The 15,522-nt window shown below is 31.2% G+C and overlaps 1 protein-coding gene across 3 annotated transcripts in view; it reads right to left on the reverse strand.

Annotated features, from left to right (window-relative positions):
• Window positions 1-15,522, reverse strand: part of LOC134529209 (calcium-dependent secretion activator) — a 520,687-nt gene that overhangs the window by 96,691 nt on the left and 408,474 nt on the right. For all 3 annotated transcript variants that reach the window (XM_063363074.1, XM_063363075.1, XM_063363076.1), the window contains one exon: window positions 3,827-3,983. In XM_063363074.1, the coding sequence (XP_063219144.1) occupies window positions 3,827-3,983 (157 nt within the window). The remainder of the gene's footprint in view (window positions 1-3,826; window positions 3,984-15,522) is intronic.

Genomic DNA, 15,522 nt, shown 5'->3' on the forward strand with positions numbered 1-15,522 from the left:
ACATGGGCTTATTGACTTATATCCATCCATCATCATCACAAAGCACTGTGAAATTTCTCATGAAAAATAATATCAATTATACTAATTTATATCCCAATTTTTATAAAACAAAAAAGTAATTTATGTCTTTGATTTGAAACTTACCGTTTATATAAGTGTTTAAGACACATAAATACACGTTTGAAGTTCCCATTCAATTTAACAGAGTCTTTATCTGACAATTTATATTTTCATTAGATTGCAGAAATGTGCAATGTATTTTTTTAGTAACAATTAAAAGTCTACAGTAATTGTTTAATGCATTAATTGCCTCACCTGAAAAATGGGACTGATTCCAGGCTATGAAATATTTTGAAGTTTTGTGCTGTCTTCATATCATCTTAAGTACTTTGTTGTTTGTTTAAATTTTGATATAGTGTTTGGATTTTCTTTGTTTTACTATTGCTATGTTTCGTTAAATGTTTTTTATTACTAATACTGTGTGTGTTATATCTGTTTTTATAATCTAATTCATGTTTTGACTTTAATAATTCTTTGTGGGCTATATTTGGATATTTTTGTTCATTGCTGTTTCAGAAAAAGTATTTATTGACCTAATCTATTTAATCTGTGATGAACCCATTTTTTTGTATTTCTATGCTCACTTCTGTCACTTTTATGATAGAAATTTCAGCACTAAGAGCTCTAAGTCAGTGTTATTTTATCTTATTCTGTAGGTTTTTTTTCTTGTGCTGTCCTGCACGAGATAATTTGTTGACTCATATTAAACAATGTTAAATGCCTATTCAAATTCAAATGATACTTATATATCACAATTGCCAGTAGTAAAATTAAAGAAAAAAATACAGCCACACTAAGAGACTTTAACTAATTAGGCTCATTTACATTGATTAACATATATAGGCAGTAGGCCTGGTTGAAAATAATACTATTCACATAGTGATAATAAATATACGTATAAAAATTCTTGGTATTGCAAAAACTGGTGACTACTACACCTTTTCCAATGCAGTACATGCTAGGCGAAGGAAGCTATTAAATAAATTACTGCAAAATCTAAATAAAATAAACATCTTCAACAATTCAAATGGGGAGTTTTTAACTATTTACTTCAAAAATGTTACTACTCCAGATATATCTCAATACATCTTAAACTTCTCCCTATAAATCCTTGTTAATTAAAACTACATTTTCTTCTTTTCAATACTATCTTAATGTTTGTAAAATTAAGTAATTAGAAAATTTATAGTTCAATTTCTGATCTGTGTTTACGTGTATCTTTTATGTCTGTGAAGGCTATACATATTTGTATCTGAATTGCTGTTTTAACCAATATTTTGATGTGTCCAATACAATTGTGGAATAACACTTATATGGTCAAATGGATCAAAAAAATGAATAAATAAATCAAGAAATAAATATTTAATTCAAATTTAAAACTACAACGACCTATAAATGTGATACCAAAGGGATACTAGAAAGTTTTGTAAAATGTTCTAAAGAATAGGATTGAAACCCCCAACCTGCTCAGCAATTAAATTAATTCTTTCTGCATTTCAAATTAAAAACATTCTTCTCAATATACATCACACAGGCCTTTCTACCACTTAAAAGTTGATGGTTTTGTTTCTTGGTTAATGTGTACAACAAATGCCCAAAAATTTAAATTGATAAATTAAATTTATGTATTCATTTAATAAATGTTGAAGATTCAGGGTAAATTTATAGTAACTGTTTTACTTAATAACATTAATACTTTTCATTAATTTTCTTAAGGGATGTGTTTAATTTTGAATAAAACAATTGTACCGTACCATGTTCTGTATTTGTGGGTTGTGTGGCAATTTATTTGCTCGTTTTTGAAGTGTCTAGAACAATTAATTAATTTCCACAGTATTCAAACCCTCCAGTTATGCAAAAAATCAGCTTGTAATTAATAAGTTTCCAAAACATCTCATACAAAGTTAATTAATTTAAGATGATATTTACACAATTATGACCGAATACTGTATTAAATAAAATAAGTTAATTGAGATGGAAAATTCTAAGCCACATCCACAAAATTTGGGGAGAAATACATGCCAAGCATTCATTTGACGGAGTCAAAGTAGCACAGGTGGCAAAAAGCTCGCACATAACAAAAATAATTGTCACCTAAGACTCTTACGTTAAACGTGAAACTTCTTATTGTTTTCTATGGTTATCATCTGATATTTTTTATTAATAGGAAAACTTCAATTTGTCAATTTGTTATAGGCCTACTGGTTGGAACTGTAAGTTTAACATTATGTACAGATTATTTACTTCCAGGTTGTTCAAAAAAGATTGGTATGGCTCATCAGTTGTGTAGAATGTGAATATGACGACAAATATTTTAGCAATTGGGTGACTTATGTTATCCATCTTTCACCACTATAATATTATCTTTCAAGACCTAAAGACTACTTACAGTGTAAACTGTTTACATGCACTGTGTGTGTAGTGTTACAGTAAATAATTAAAATTGGCATCATTGTCACCAACACAACCCTGCAGATGTCTTTCCCTTGTTGGTGACAAATGTTTTTGGGAAGACTGTGTTTCTAACGGTCAAACAATTTACTGATTAATTAAATTTACATTGTTTACAGTGCAATAATATACAAATTGGCTGGGCCAATGTTCAGGATTATTTTAGCATTGCCTTCATCCAGAATGTACGCTCTCTGACACTGTGGCAGTTACATTCACAAGTTGCTATAAAAGTAAGTTACTATCACACTACTGTCACAATATCATTCATGGGATCACCACCAATCATTAAACGTACCCTATAAAGAGGGCTTTGAACTTTCCTACTTATAATTTTTGCATATTTTTTCATAACAATTTGATAGGTAATAAAAAAAACTATAAATAGTGATAGCGCAGATGCAACAACATATATTGTAGAACAAAAATTAAAAATCATATTGTAATACAGGTTTATGCATGCAAATTTATATTGGTGTAAATAATGTGGTGTTGATTTTCTTAGTTATTTTAAAACAAATTTTATTGCATACAGTCTTACATTATCTTCCCAGTACAAAATAATAGTTTTTTGACTGATTTTTAAAATACAGAACTGAATATACTCAATAATTGATATACGAGTAGCTGCATCTGCACCATTTATACATATTCCTTACCGAATAGTGGGTTAAAAAAGGTTAAATAAATTACAAAAATAAACGAAAAACATTAACTGTCTGTTGGCTACCCCTATCTGCATTGTACGTACTTAAACATACATTATTTTTTTACTGAACAAATTCCTATCTATTAATACTTTAAATTTCTTTTTTTAGTTCAAAACAATTTTCTGGTGACAGCATGCACGATGACCCATATTTTGTACAAAATAGTTACCAACTACAATGGTTTGTTATATGTTTGTCAACCGATTCTTATGTAACATAAGCTATTTTTTATTCTCCTGAAAAATACTAATCTAAATGAAATCTTATAGTGTCCAAGCTGGCTTAAGAAAAAAAAAAGTTTGTTTGAAAATCATCCAACTAAAATCAGAGTGTAAGGAATAAAACCAAAAGCAAATAGAGCCGAAGCAATATAAATTCTTAATATGTATTTGTATACGAAGTGGAGATATTATTTAAGTTTCCCACTCTCTTCACTTATGGCTTCTGGCTAAGTAAAGCATTTCACTTTTCTTCTTACAGGAACCAGATTTCGGTATGCAGCTAAAGAAGTTTTACCTAAAAACTGATTTTGAGTACCATTTATTCCAAATCAGGTTAGGGAGATAAGTGTAAATAGGCCCAGAACTGTAGGTAGAAAATATTACCGTCAGTTCGCAGGTAGTCGTTGAGGATCTGAAAGAGAGGAAATGAGTCCCACGTGTCTGGAGGCTGCTCTGCCAACACCTGGTTCATGTCGACGGCAAACAACGACCAGAAGATCTCAGCATGCTCCACCAGAAGATCACTGAACCACGCAAACGCCTGGAAGAAGTCCAGCGGCAGGTTAGCAACACTTCAAAAACAACCGCAAAGATAACAAATACCATAAACGATTACATAAGCTTTTCTAGTTATATTGATAAAAACTTCTTCTTTAGATTGAACCACATTTGTTATTTATTTTTCCCATGTTTTGGTAAGCATTGTAGTTGTCTTTTATCTGTCAGTAAATTCACATTGATAACTGCAAATAAATTCTATATATACATACAAATTTTATAGCATAAGACCTTTATTATATATATATTACAATTCTGTAGTATAAAACTGAAAAATAAACAAGGTTTCTTTTTTTAATTTGCAACTACTTATGATGTCTGCACACAAAGATTGTTAAAATGTTGAGGGCAAAATTGATTTCCAAATATGGTTTTTATTTTGAAAGAAATAATCAAAAAATCTTTACATCCAAACCTACACATTTGTAACAAAAATAAACCATGCAATTAAACTCTTAAAATTCTACAGTTAAAATTAAACATAGCATAAAATAAATTATGTCTGCTGTTGCATTTAATTTATGAAATCTCTAATAAGTTTTATAACTAAAAACAAATGAAAAATTGTTTAACACATGTTACTTCTCATTTTGTAACTATTTTTGTGTGGACATGTCACCATATTTGTTAAAAAATTATGTTAGTAGAAATCATTATCACAAAAACTATTATAAACAAACAAAATATATAATTGATAAAACCAATTATTTTCAAATAGATAAATCAACAGAGATTATTGAACCTAACTAATACCAAATTAATTTTATTTAAAGCAGTATTGGTATTAAAATTCTATTAAACTGTTCAAAGGTAAATCAATATTATTTAACAATATGTTTTGGTTCTAATTTAAAATTTCAAACAAAACTTTTGAATGAAACACATGTATTTCAGAGGAATACCTATTGCAAATAATATTACAGTAAACTCTCGATTATCCTTGCTAGTCGGGACCTAACAACGCCCGATAGTTTAAATCCTGCAGGAAAAAAAAAACAATAATCCATTTCAGGGTAAGGACCACCCTCAAGTTTGGGTTACACCATATATTTGTCTTCAGTACAACTTTGAGCACAAGTGAAGTCTTTGTGTACTGTGTCTCAGCATTTTGGGATGTAAACAATACGGCACTGTATCGCCATGTGGTCTTTCTCCGGCTGTTGGGAGAGGCAGCACTCACCCACTCCTATGCCCTCCCCACACCGTCCTCATAGTTAATTTTTGTACCTCTCGGCAGCAAGTTATTCCTTCTTCTGTTCCTTGTCCGGTTCTAAAACTAGCATGCAGAGAACCTTGTGCAATGCTGGAGGAATATATATGTAGCACTTCAATACACCAATTCTCTGAGGTGTGCTTTTCGCAGACCTAACAAAGGAAAGTTTTCATAAATCAAAAATGGATGCAGCAATACGTGCGTATATTGTGGAGCCGTGGCTGCAGTGTTCATCATAAAATGTTGCAATTTCAAACATGAGAAATAAATAGCACGAGAAAACAATATCGTTGGTGTCATGAAAACCTGTCGGGATAAGATTGCCTTCACGTACGTTGCTAGTTCACGGTCATTTACAACTCAACACTGCTCAAGATAAGATCACACAAACCATGCTGGCTGGCTAGTTTGTTTTTAGATTTTTTTTCTGTGTCCCTTCCTTCAGCCGAATGCCAGCCAGTTACGTCAAATGCGGCACTTGTCAGGCCAACAGGCGGGCAGAAAAATCTTAACGGCACATGAAACAAACCAGACGGAGACCGGAAAAGTGAAGCAGCAAGTGAGGGCAATCCCCTCAGGTTTAAAGCGTGACAAATGTGACAGCTGAGCGGGTGGGCGACATGAAGGGTCGGACCAAACATCTTCTATCCTGAGGTGGTAACAGGTTGGTTAAAAATACAGAACATCCAAGCAAAGAAATGCACCGGAGCGATGTCATCTTTTTTTGTTTACAGCTTCTGAATACAAAAAACTAATAAACTATTTTATAGCATGAATAACCCCAAACCAGATAATCTGAGCCCGGATAATTGAGAGTTTATTGTAAATGATATCCAAAATACTTTTGAAGCTATAGATAAAAACAATTAAAATCACAGAACATTTCATAAAAAGGATGTTGAACTGAAGTGGTTAAGGGGCCCGCCTAGTCAGAGGTATATCTGTGTTAGTGAGTTTGTAAACAGACACCACACTGATATCTTAAGCAGTTTACAAATCGCGTGGTTTCTTTTGAAGCTCTGTACACCCTAAGTGTGCCCAGATAGGTGGGGTCCTTAAACTATACATTTATTTTGGAAGAAAGAAAAGAAAAAATATAGTGATAGATGATTATAAAACTACCAAATTCATTAAAACCCCTTTTTTTTATTAAAAATTGGTAAGTTTTTCACCAAAGATTTACTTTTTATTTTCAAGGAAAGTTATGGATTGAGTTACTTAATATTAAAATGAAGTTCCCGTATTTGTTAAGCAATATAAGCAAAATAAATTTTTGTTAATAAAGTATTAATATAAAGTTATTAAATACTTAATTAAAATTTAATCTGTTCTTCATAAAATACCTTAATTAAAAAACTAAATTATGAATTTGAATTAAAATGCTAATGTATGTGAACAAATTATCCCTTAAATTGTTTTTATTCAGAAAATATTAAAAAATAAAAAGTACTATTAGTTATTATTGATATACATTTTAATGAATAACAGTAAATGTTTTGTTAAGAAAGGAACTTTGAATCGGTAAGCATCACCGATTTGTGAGTACACTGCACGCACACATCTTCGAGCCGAGCTCCACAAGGGAGGAAATTTTTCACCCCTGTCAAAAGTTTTCTGCTCTGTGGAGATAGTGCGGCTGTATCTCAAAGGCTTTATTTCACCCACTTCCTGCTTGGCCAATGACGTATGTTTCTGATTTCAACCGGAACACTTCCTTTCCTTGTGACGCTCAGTCTCGCAGATACGTGGCATGTAGCATAACGCCATTAGGCCCATGTTTGTTACAGATCCAAACAACACAAAGTTTTTGAATAAGTAAATAATAATTAATTTAAGTATACAGTGAGGAATACAAAAATAGCACAAATGGATAGTGGTTAGGCCTGTACGAAGCTTCGACTAAGTGAATAAATCGAAGCTTTGCACTTCACCAGGAAATTTGCTGTCCATTTTACTTGAAGCTTCGGTTGTGATGCAAAGCTTCACGTCTGGTCTAAAGCTTTAAAACATGGAAGCCTTAGATTCGCTCATTAAACTATTTAGTTTTTTGATGTGAAACTGCTTTGCTGAGGTGGCTACAATTTTCAAGCATTTGGAAATTCCGATCGCATGAAGGGGACAGTTAGGTATGCGGTGGGGGAGCCGGTAGAGGAAGAGAGTGCATCAGCGGCAACTGCCGCACCAGCGGTCCAAGGGGAAGACGGAAAGGAGGGGATGGGATAGGTACATAGCGTAGCATGCTGTATGCTAGGTGTAACGGCTGGAAGGGGAGATGGCAGGGAAGAGATAGAAATGACGCAGCATTAATGGTATGGAATTCTCTTAACGCTGCTTGTGTTAGTCTACTCCTAAGTTTTTTTTCTTTTTCATTTGAGATCATATCCGCATCCTTACTATTCTCAATTATTAGCTCTTGTTCAATAAAAAAATACTAATAATTTATATCTATCTATACCTAATATGCAAGAAGTTTAACTTCTGTCACGCGTGGATTCCACGCACACTTTTTTTTGTGTTGTATATGTTTTGCTTGAATACAGTTGGTTACTTAAAAAGAAACTAAAAAAAAATGCACTCAGTTTGTTTTATGAAGGCTCAATCTTTATGTTATGCATGGTTATCTTAAAATTTTTATTGAAAGATGTTTGTTGTATGTAGGGCCTATTTGGTTAATTATTTAATCAGTTGAAACATTACAAATGTTAAATGATAATTTTTTTGTACTTCAATCTTGAATTTTGTAAAATAAGTGTAATAAAACTTTGCCAAGAACAATATTTACAATTCGATTCAACTTCACGAATATTTTAAACATTCAATTTGCTGTTCACGTAGCATCAAAAAACTAGTATTCATACAGGCCTAGTAGTGGGAACCATAAAAATAAAATTGTTTCTTCCATAACAAAAGTTTGAGTGCACACTGTATTGGAATTAATTTGCCTCAAAAGATTTTAACTTTAAAGGATTTTTATTTTTCCAGTGAAAGCCCCAAAGCAACATTCTAGGGTTTTGTTTGTGCATACTGTACCTTCTATTACTTCTACAACAAAAGAGTAATTAGCCTTTCTAGTTACCAGAAGTAGTACTGCAACCAAAATGTTCTACTTTTGGGTGTAACTATAACTTCTTCAACTGGGTGCTACACCTTCTACACCCAACTGGGTGGCGTGGAATGTGAAGAAGGTGCAGGTAGGCAGGAATTCATAATTTTAATACCAAGTATCGTAATGCAGCATTTTGACTTGTTATGCAAAACAAAAGTTGCATGATTAGTAAATAATTAACTTTAATTTATAATATGTATGGAAAAATTACACACACAACAAATTTGAACATAAAATAAACCAAGAAAAGTAGGTTACAGATAAATAAATGTTTGAGGTTTATATACATAAATTTAATCATTCAAAAATCATATTTTATATGCTCTAATTGACTCTTTTTCCTTAACTTAAAAATACAGCTTTAAACTTTCAACTATTTTACACTGTTAAAAAAATCCTTTTACTAGTCTTCATGTGTTCAAGTGGTATTATTTAAAAAATTTGTAGTTTTTACACCATGGACTTTTTTTCCTTTACACCCATACCCACAACACCTTTAGATGCAGAAGTTACAAAAGATACAGCCCACTCAAAGTCAATAATAAAATATGTGTTTCTCTTAGGTGTAATAATATAAAAACTAAATCTGTAATTAAAATTCAGAACACACAGTACATATTTAGTATCAGGAAATATGCAAACGTTTACAAAAAATGTAAATTTTAAATGCATGACAGTCTTAGATCTTGTGGTAAATCATTACAACAGAAGTGAATAAACTAGTTTAAAAACATACCTTACATGCATTCTTTCAGTTGAATCCATATTGGTCTTATTATAGAAACGTAAAATAATTTAGACTGCAATTATAGCCAACACAAACCGGTACTTTATCATTGAAGTAAAAAGACAGAATTAAAATCAATGACCATTGTGAACAAAATATTATTTTAATAAAATATTGAAAAGGTATAATTTAAAATTTATAAATAAAATTTCATACAATAAATCTTTAAAGTGAACCTCGTTATAAAATAATTAAATTAAATCTTTATTAATTTTTTGCAGCTTACACTAAATTCCAAAAAAATAGTGACTTATAAAATATTCACTTAGTTGCATTTCATTGTTTGAGGTATATGGAGTCCATGAATTTATTCATTGTTTACTCTTCAGGATTATAAAATGTAACAGAGTAATTGAGACCTATTTTATGACTGAACAGGAAACTAGAAAACAAAAGGTATGCTGTTGAAGTCAGGAATGACATGACATTTCTGTGCACTTATTGTAATGAAAATGTGTGATTAGCACCCCACTGTCACGGATATATTTGCAAAGTTTTAATATTAGACAGAATGTTTTCAGCTTGCCAGCGAAGATGAGCATATTTGGAGTGTGTAGATTGAGTACTTAACAGACTTCGTATGTAAAATGTTATATTGAAGCCCAAAAATGTTTTGATGCAACAATATTTATGAAGTGAAACTTCTTTGCTAAGGAGGCTACAATTTTCGAGCGTTACGAAAATTCTGATTGTATGAGGGAAATAGATAGGTACGTGGTGGGGGAACTGGTAGAGGAGGAAACGGCAGGGGAGAGGTAGAAATGATGCAGCATACTTGTATACTTGCATACTTGCACAATCGCACAATTCAGCACTCACATGCTTGCATATATATTTATTGATCGGAGACCTCAGCCAAAGAGAATTATGTTTCCTATACCTAATAAAATAATAAGCAAGAAGTTTCACTTCTGTTGCACGTGGACTCCACACACAAAATTTATTTAGATAAAGTAATAAAAGAAAACTAGGGATTTGCTTAGAAATGATCTCTAAGAGCATATGTGGACGAAGTAGATGTTATGAGTACAATAAAACTAATTTATCATAGTGCAAACAACTTTGATAATAAAATTGCAGGGACCATACACTACACTAGGTAAGTGACAATATAGTTTTAGGATTCATAAGATGCATCCTTTACAGAAGAAAAATAACTAATGAAATGTAGATAACGTTAAGAGAGTCACTGACAGTTCCTTCAGAGGGATAGTGTTCTTGTATACCAATTAAAGTATAGTCTTTTAGGCACTCCAGATTTTATAAAAAATGTCCTGCTAAAATGATCATAATGTATCAGATTATATTCTAAGAATTACTTTCACCATTTTTGGGCAGTAGTTAGGGAGATTAGGCCACTTAATTTTCATTTTAAACAGAGTGAATATCTTCTTAAACTAAACTGTAAGATGAATTGTATATAAATTCATTTGTTTGTTAACAGTGAAAACAATTTTCAGAGAGAATGGAGTATGAGAAATATACTTAACTGTCCTTCTGATTAGTAAAAATACCTAAAAATACAGCCGCCAAATTTTTTTTTCGTAACCTATGACTTAAAGTAACACGTAAATGTGGGGTTTCACGTTCTGTTATAATACCCAAGGCAATGGAGGCAGGCTATACAAGATAACTTGGTAATAGAAACATTACTAGGGGCTGGAAATGAACCCATAGACCCTCATGACATAAGCCTGATGGTTAGCAGTTATAACCATTAAGGACCCAAAGTTTGAAGAATATAAATGATCATGAATTATCGAACTTTTCTGAATTTTTTAGCTTTAAATCAAAATGTGACAGTATCAAGATATTTTAACTATAAAAATGACAAAAAAGAGAGATGTAAGAATGAAAACCATGTCTTAGGAAAAGAGAGATGAACTACTTTCATTTGAAATAACTATACTGTTTACAAGAAATGATAGTAAGATACAAAACTATCATTATAAAACAAGGGCAAATGTCATTCATATTCTGCAAAATCCAAACAAAAGAGGAAAAAAGTATAGAAAAATAATAATTTATGTTACTAAAATTAGAATGTAAAACCCAGCATGAAATAAATGCATTACAGACAAATGAATAAAAAACATTTCAAGAAAAAATGTGTAAATGCTGTTAGGATAGACAAGATATTGATTGTTTGATGTTAAGGAACACTAACGTTTTGAAAAAAAAAATGTATGACTCAACAAATTATCCGTGAATAATCATTGTAAACAAAATGTATTCTTGAGAAAACTCCGTTAAGTAGCAATTTTGAAGTTATTAAAATAAAATGAAAAATGTGTGAGATAACAGAATCATAAGAGTAAAAGATTTATGTTCAATTTAATATTTAAATACATTTTCTTAACAATATTTAATAAATAAATAAAAATTTTATCTTTCTTTAAGCTATCACAATTACATCAGACAACTTTAATGTATCAACTTATTATATATTTATGTTTATATAATAATCCCCTGATTTCAATGTTAAAGTTCTGAAGGTGCAACTTAACACTTAAATGTTTAATCCAAACATTCAAAAGTTGAGCTGTGTTTTGGTAATAACTATATCATAAATTTGGATAGGTATCAACATGTATATAATAAAACTTCATGAAACATTTTTTGGACTTCATAATTTCGAAAGTTTATTTATTTATACATCCAAAGCAATTGAAAATTTAATTGTAACAAAATAGTGAAATATATTCCAAAATAAATAGAAATAGAAATATCTATTTTGTTAACTAAAAAAGTTTAAGGCTGATCAAAAAGGAAAGAAATATTTGTTTAAAAAGTTTTACATTCATAAAGAAATAAATAAGTTAGCTTTTGAGATACACAATAGCTATACTGGTATGATACACTATCCATTGTTAGAATATTTATTTGGGTGGTGTGTGTAAGCAACCAAAAGACTTCAAATTTCTTACCAAATAGTTAATAACTGAAATTATACTTTGTAACAATGGTATTTCATGTCTAGAATAATTATAACCTAATTGTTTTCATATACTATGTACGTACATTTGTTGTAAGTTTGTTTTGTGTATGCATTTGTTAAAAAATGTTTGTAAATAGACTAATGTTCTATGACCACTGTAAAGAAGGCACCTATATGCTCATGAATAGTACCATGTTATATACATGCATTGGCTACACTTAAAAATTATAAACACTTGTAAAATAGTTTACTTACTTTATCCTGCTCACAATTAAAAAGAAGAGAAAGAAGAATATTTAGAAGTCATAACAATGTAACAAAAACACATAATACACATTAAAATTTACACTGTAACAGTAAGCACACTCACAAATATTCAGCCGTATAATGAACACACATAGCATATGCAGACAAAAATACATTAACTTATAGTAGTTTTTTACGATAAATTTTCTATCTCAATGTTTTTATTTCAATCAGGTTGAATCAGTAATCTCAAAATAAGCTTTACAGAGCATGCAAATGATAGATTCACACTATATGAATACAGTTTATTACATGTTTGTATATCTTAGTAGATCTATTCAATTAACCCACTCTCACCTTTCACTTGTATGTTTTAAATAAGTTATCTGCAATTTTCTCATGTAGCAACCAACATAAAAAATATGATGAATGAAACTAAAATAATACAATAATTTATATTTTCATCACATAATAAAATACATGCATTACCTCTGTCAATGTGATTAAAATTTTACATGTATTTTGTTTGCTGGATTATAATAGAGATGCACAAGGCAGAAAATTTTTGGGTCAACTCGAGCCATGCTGAATTCAGAATCAATACCTTTGACTCACGATGAGTCAAGTCTAGACCTAATTATTTTTTTAGTTATGTTCCCAAAAATTTATTTGAGCTCGAGTAGTTGAAAAAGTTTTTCTTTTAAGTGTAATAAAATGACGAGTATTAGACATTATTATATGCTACAGTACTATAAGTAAAAATAAATAATGCATGCAGAAAATGACTAATGTGTCATATTTTAAATTTATGATACAAAATAATTTTGGCATTCATTAAATATTGTAAGTTCACAGCCCATGTGATGTTTCAATGTTTGTTATAATTTCAGTATTCAAATAAACTTTTGGACTTTTTTAATGCCATTCATTGACCATGTTGAAAAACTATGCATAAACTATAATATTACTGAAACAAAGAGTGCAAATCACCAGAAAAGAAGTAAAGTCTATATAATTTTTCTTTTTTCTGCTGCCAATTTGTGATTAACAATGATCTTACCCACTTAAAAAATGACAATATTTAAACATTTTTAAATACCACAACACATTAAAAAAAAGTGGCATTAAAAAAGGTGTTGAATACATAATACAGTGAAAGCTCTTTAATGCGGCATATTCAGGACCACAACTGTGCGAACTAGCAATTTTGCTGGATTATTAGACATCAATATAGTTTGAATAGGAATAACAAAGAAAATAAAAATAATCCATAAAGTTATTGTGCATGTAATAGTCAATTCACTTAATCTCACACTGTTGAAATATTTACCATAAACATTTAGTTGTTTCCAAAGGAAATTTTGGACATTTTATAGGTGAATTTTTTTTTTTAAATTAAAGTTCTCTTCCCAATAAATTGAAGTTTACGAGGGCATATGCGTCCCATGTTGCGAAAGGATGCATAAAGTTTGAGTTGAGGCAAACTCTTAGAGGGCAGACTACTAAAGCTTATTTTCAGTAGCCTTTTGCAAGAAAATAGGTGACTTTATTGTTGAAATTATAATTTATTATACTAGCCACATGTCTTCCTAACCAAAAAAAATACCACCTAAGGACATATTAATCATCTTGCTGCTGCAAAAACTGAGTATAAACACCCAATAATGGTTAAGGTGAAATGTGTGCAAAAATTCATTTTCAAAGGAAACTTTAATGAAATTGTTATTGAAATATAAATTCATTTAGGTAGATACTGTACATGTCTCCCAAGTAAAACAATAAAATACAAGGGTAAACACAGACATTAATTATAATGAAAAAAAATCAGAAACATATGATTGCACTTAGGTTGTAGCAAGCAGCCAGCACAATATCCATTTTCAGTGGCTAATTGTTACAAAATAAAAAGCTTTACAACTGAAACATAAAGCACTTTTGCTAGCCAAACCAAATGTTACCAAAGACTGAATATTTTATTTATTGTTATCGTGAGAAGGTCTCATTTTCTTTAAAAAGTAAAGAATAAGTGTTAGCGATGCGCGCAAGGCTGCTAACAATAAGCTGAAAAATATTTTATGCAGATAAAAATTAGTTTCAGTAGGTAGGAGTCTTAAAAATAAAATGAAACTGCAGAAGAGCAAATAAAAACCTCCTTAGGTGTTAGTGTGTGTTACACTGTTACATGCAGCTTGAGTAGCCTTACATGTGGGTATGGAGAGATAAGTGAGGTGAGCCAGTGAGACTGCCGACAGGCCGGTCATCTCAATTTGCAAGGGGAAACAAAGTAGTTTCTTTCTAAGAGGGCAGAAGAACAAGTAGTGTTACGGGAGTAGTTCAGAACTGCCATGTCTGCAGATTTAAAGCAATTAAATTTTTAATCCAATTTTAACATACTGGAGCATACTAGAGACAATACAACCCTTACAGCTAAACATTGTTAATTAGTAAAAATATTGAGGCATTACTTGTGCCTCAATATTTTCCTATTTTCTCAGTCATCGCATTATCAAGTAAGCTGTCGCTGCAAAAACACTGGCCATGAATGGGGCTGGTAATTTAAATAACTCACTTTTGGGATAGGTGCTATAAGCCTGATTTGTTAAGTCACTGACCATTACAGGGCATTTTGTGTGAGCAGAGCTACAGCAAATCAATGACCAAGATTTTTCCTAAAAATATTTTGCTTTAATTTAGTGAGAGCATTTCAGTTTATGCACTTAGTTACTAGGTTAATAATTTTCGAACTGAACTATACTTTGGCAACACAGAGGAAAGTAAACCCTTTCGATTGCTGGGATTCATCGTTCTGCATGTGTGTCACCTACATCTCGGTGATGCGTGGCAGCTGCAAAGCACAAGATATAGCTCGTCTCAAGTATGCTTTCCCTAGACAGCAAGTAAGAATGTATTACTGGGCATTTAACATGCAGCGTGAGTTATCGAATCCATTATCTTTACCGCAATATTAGGTGTAAAGTTCTCCATATGGATATTGGGGGATTTTAAGACCCTTGGCTTCATAAGTGTGAGAGTCGAGGCACTGTTACTACACAGACTATATGTAACTTTTTCACTGCTTGTATGGGTGTATTCAACAGAGGCTTCCACACCTGACTTCCGTATTTTGAGCTGATTGTTTGGAGACACACAAACTGGCATTTTTGCATGTGTGCACTTGCTGTCTGAGCCGGAATTGAACTCATAATATTTTTTTTAATTGGTGGCTATTTAA

This window comes from Bacillus rossius, chromosome 2 (assembly GCF_032445375.1).
Source record: "Bacillus rossius redtenbacheri isolate Brsri chromosome 2, Brsri_v3, whole genome shotgun sequence".
Lineage (NCBI taxonomy): Eukaryota > Metazoa > Arthropoda > Insecta > Phasmatodea > Bacillidae > Bacillus > Bacillus rossius.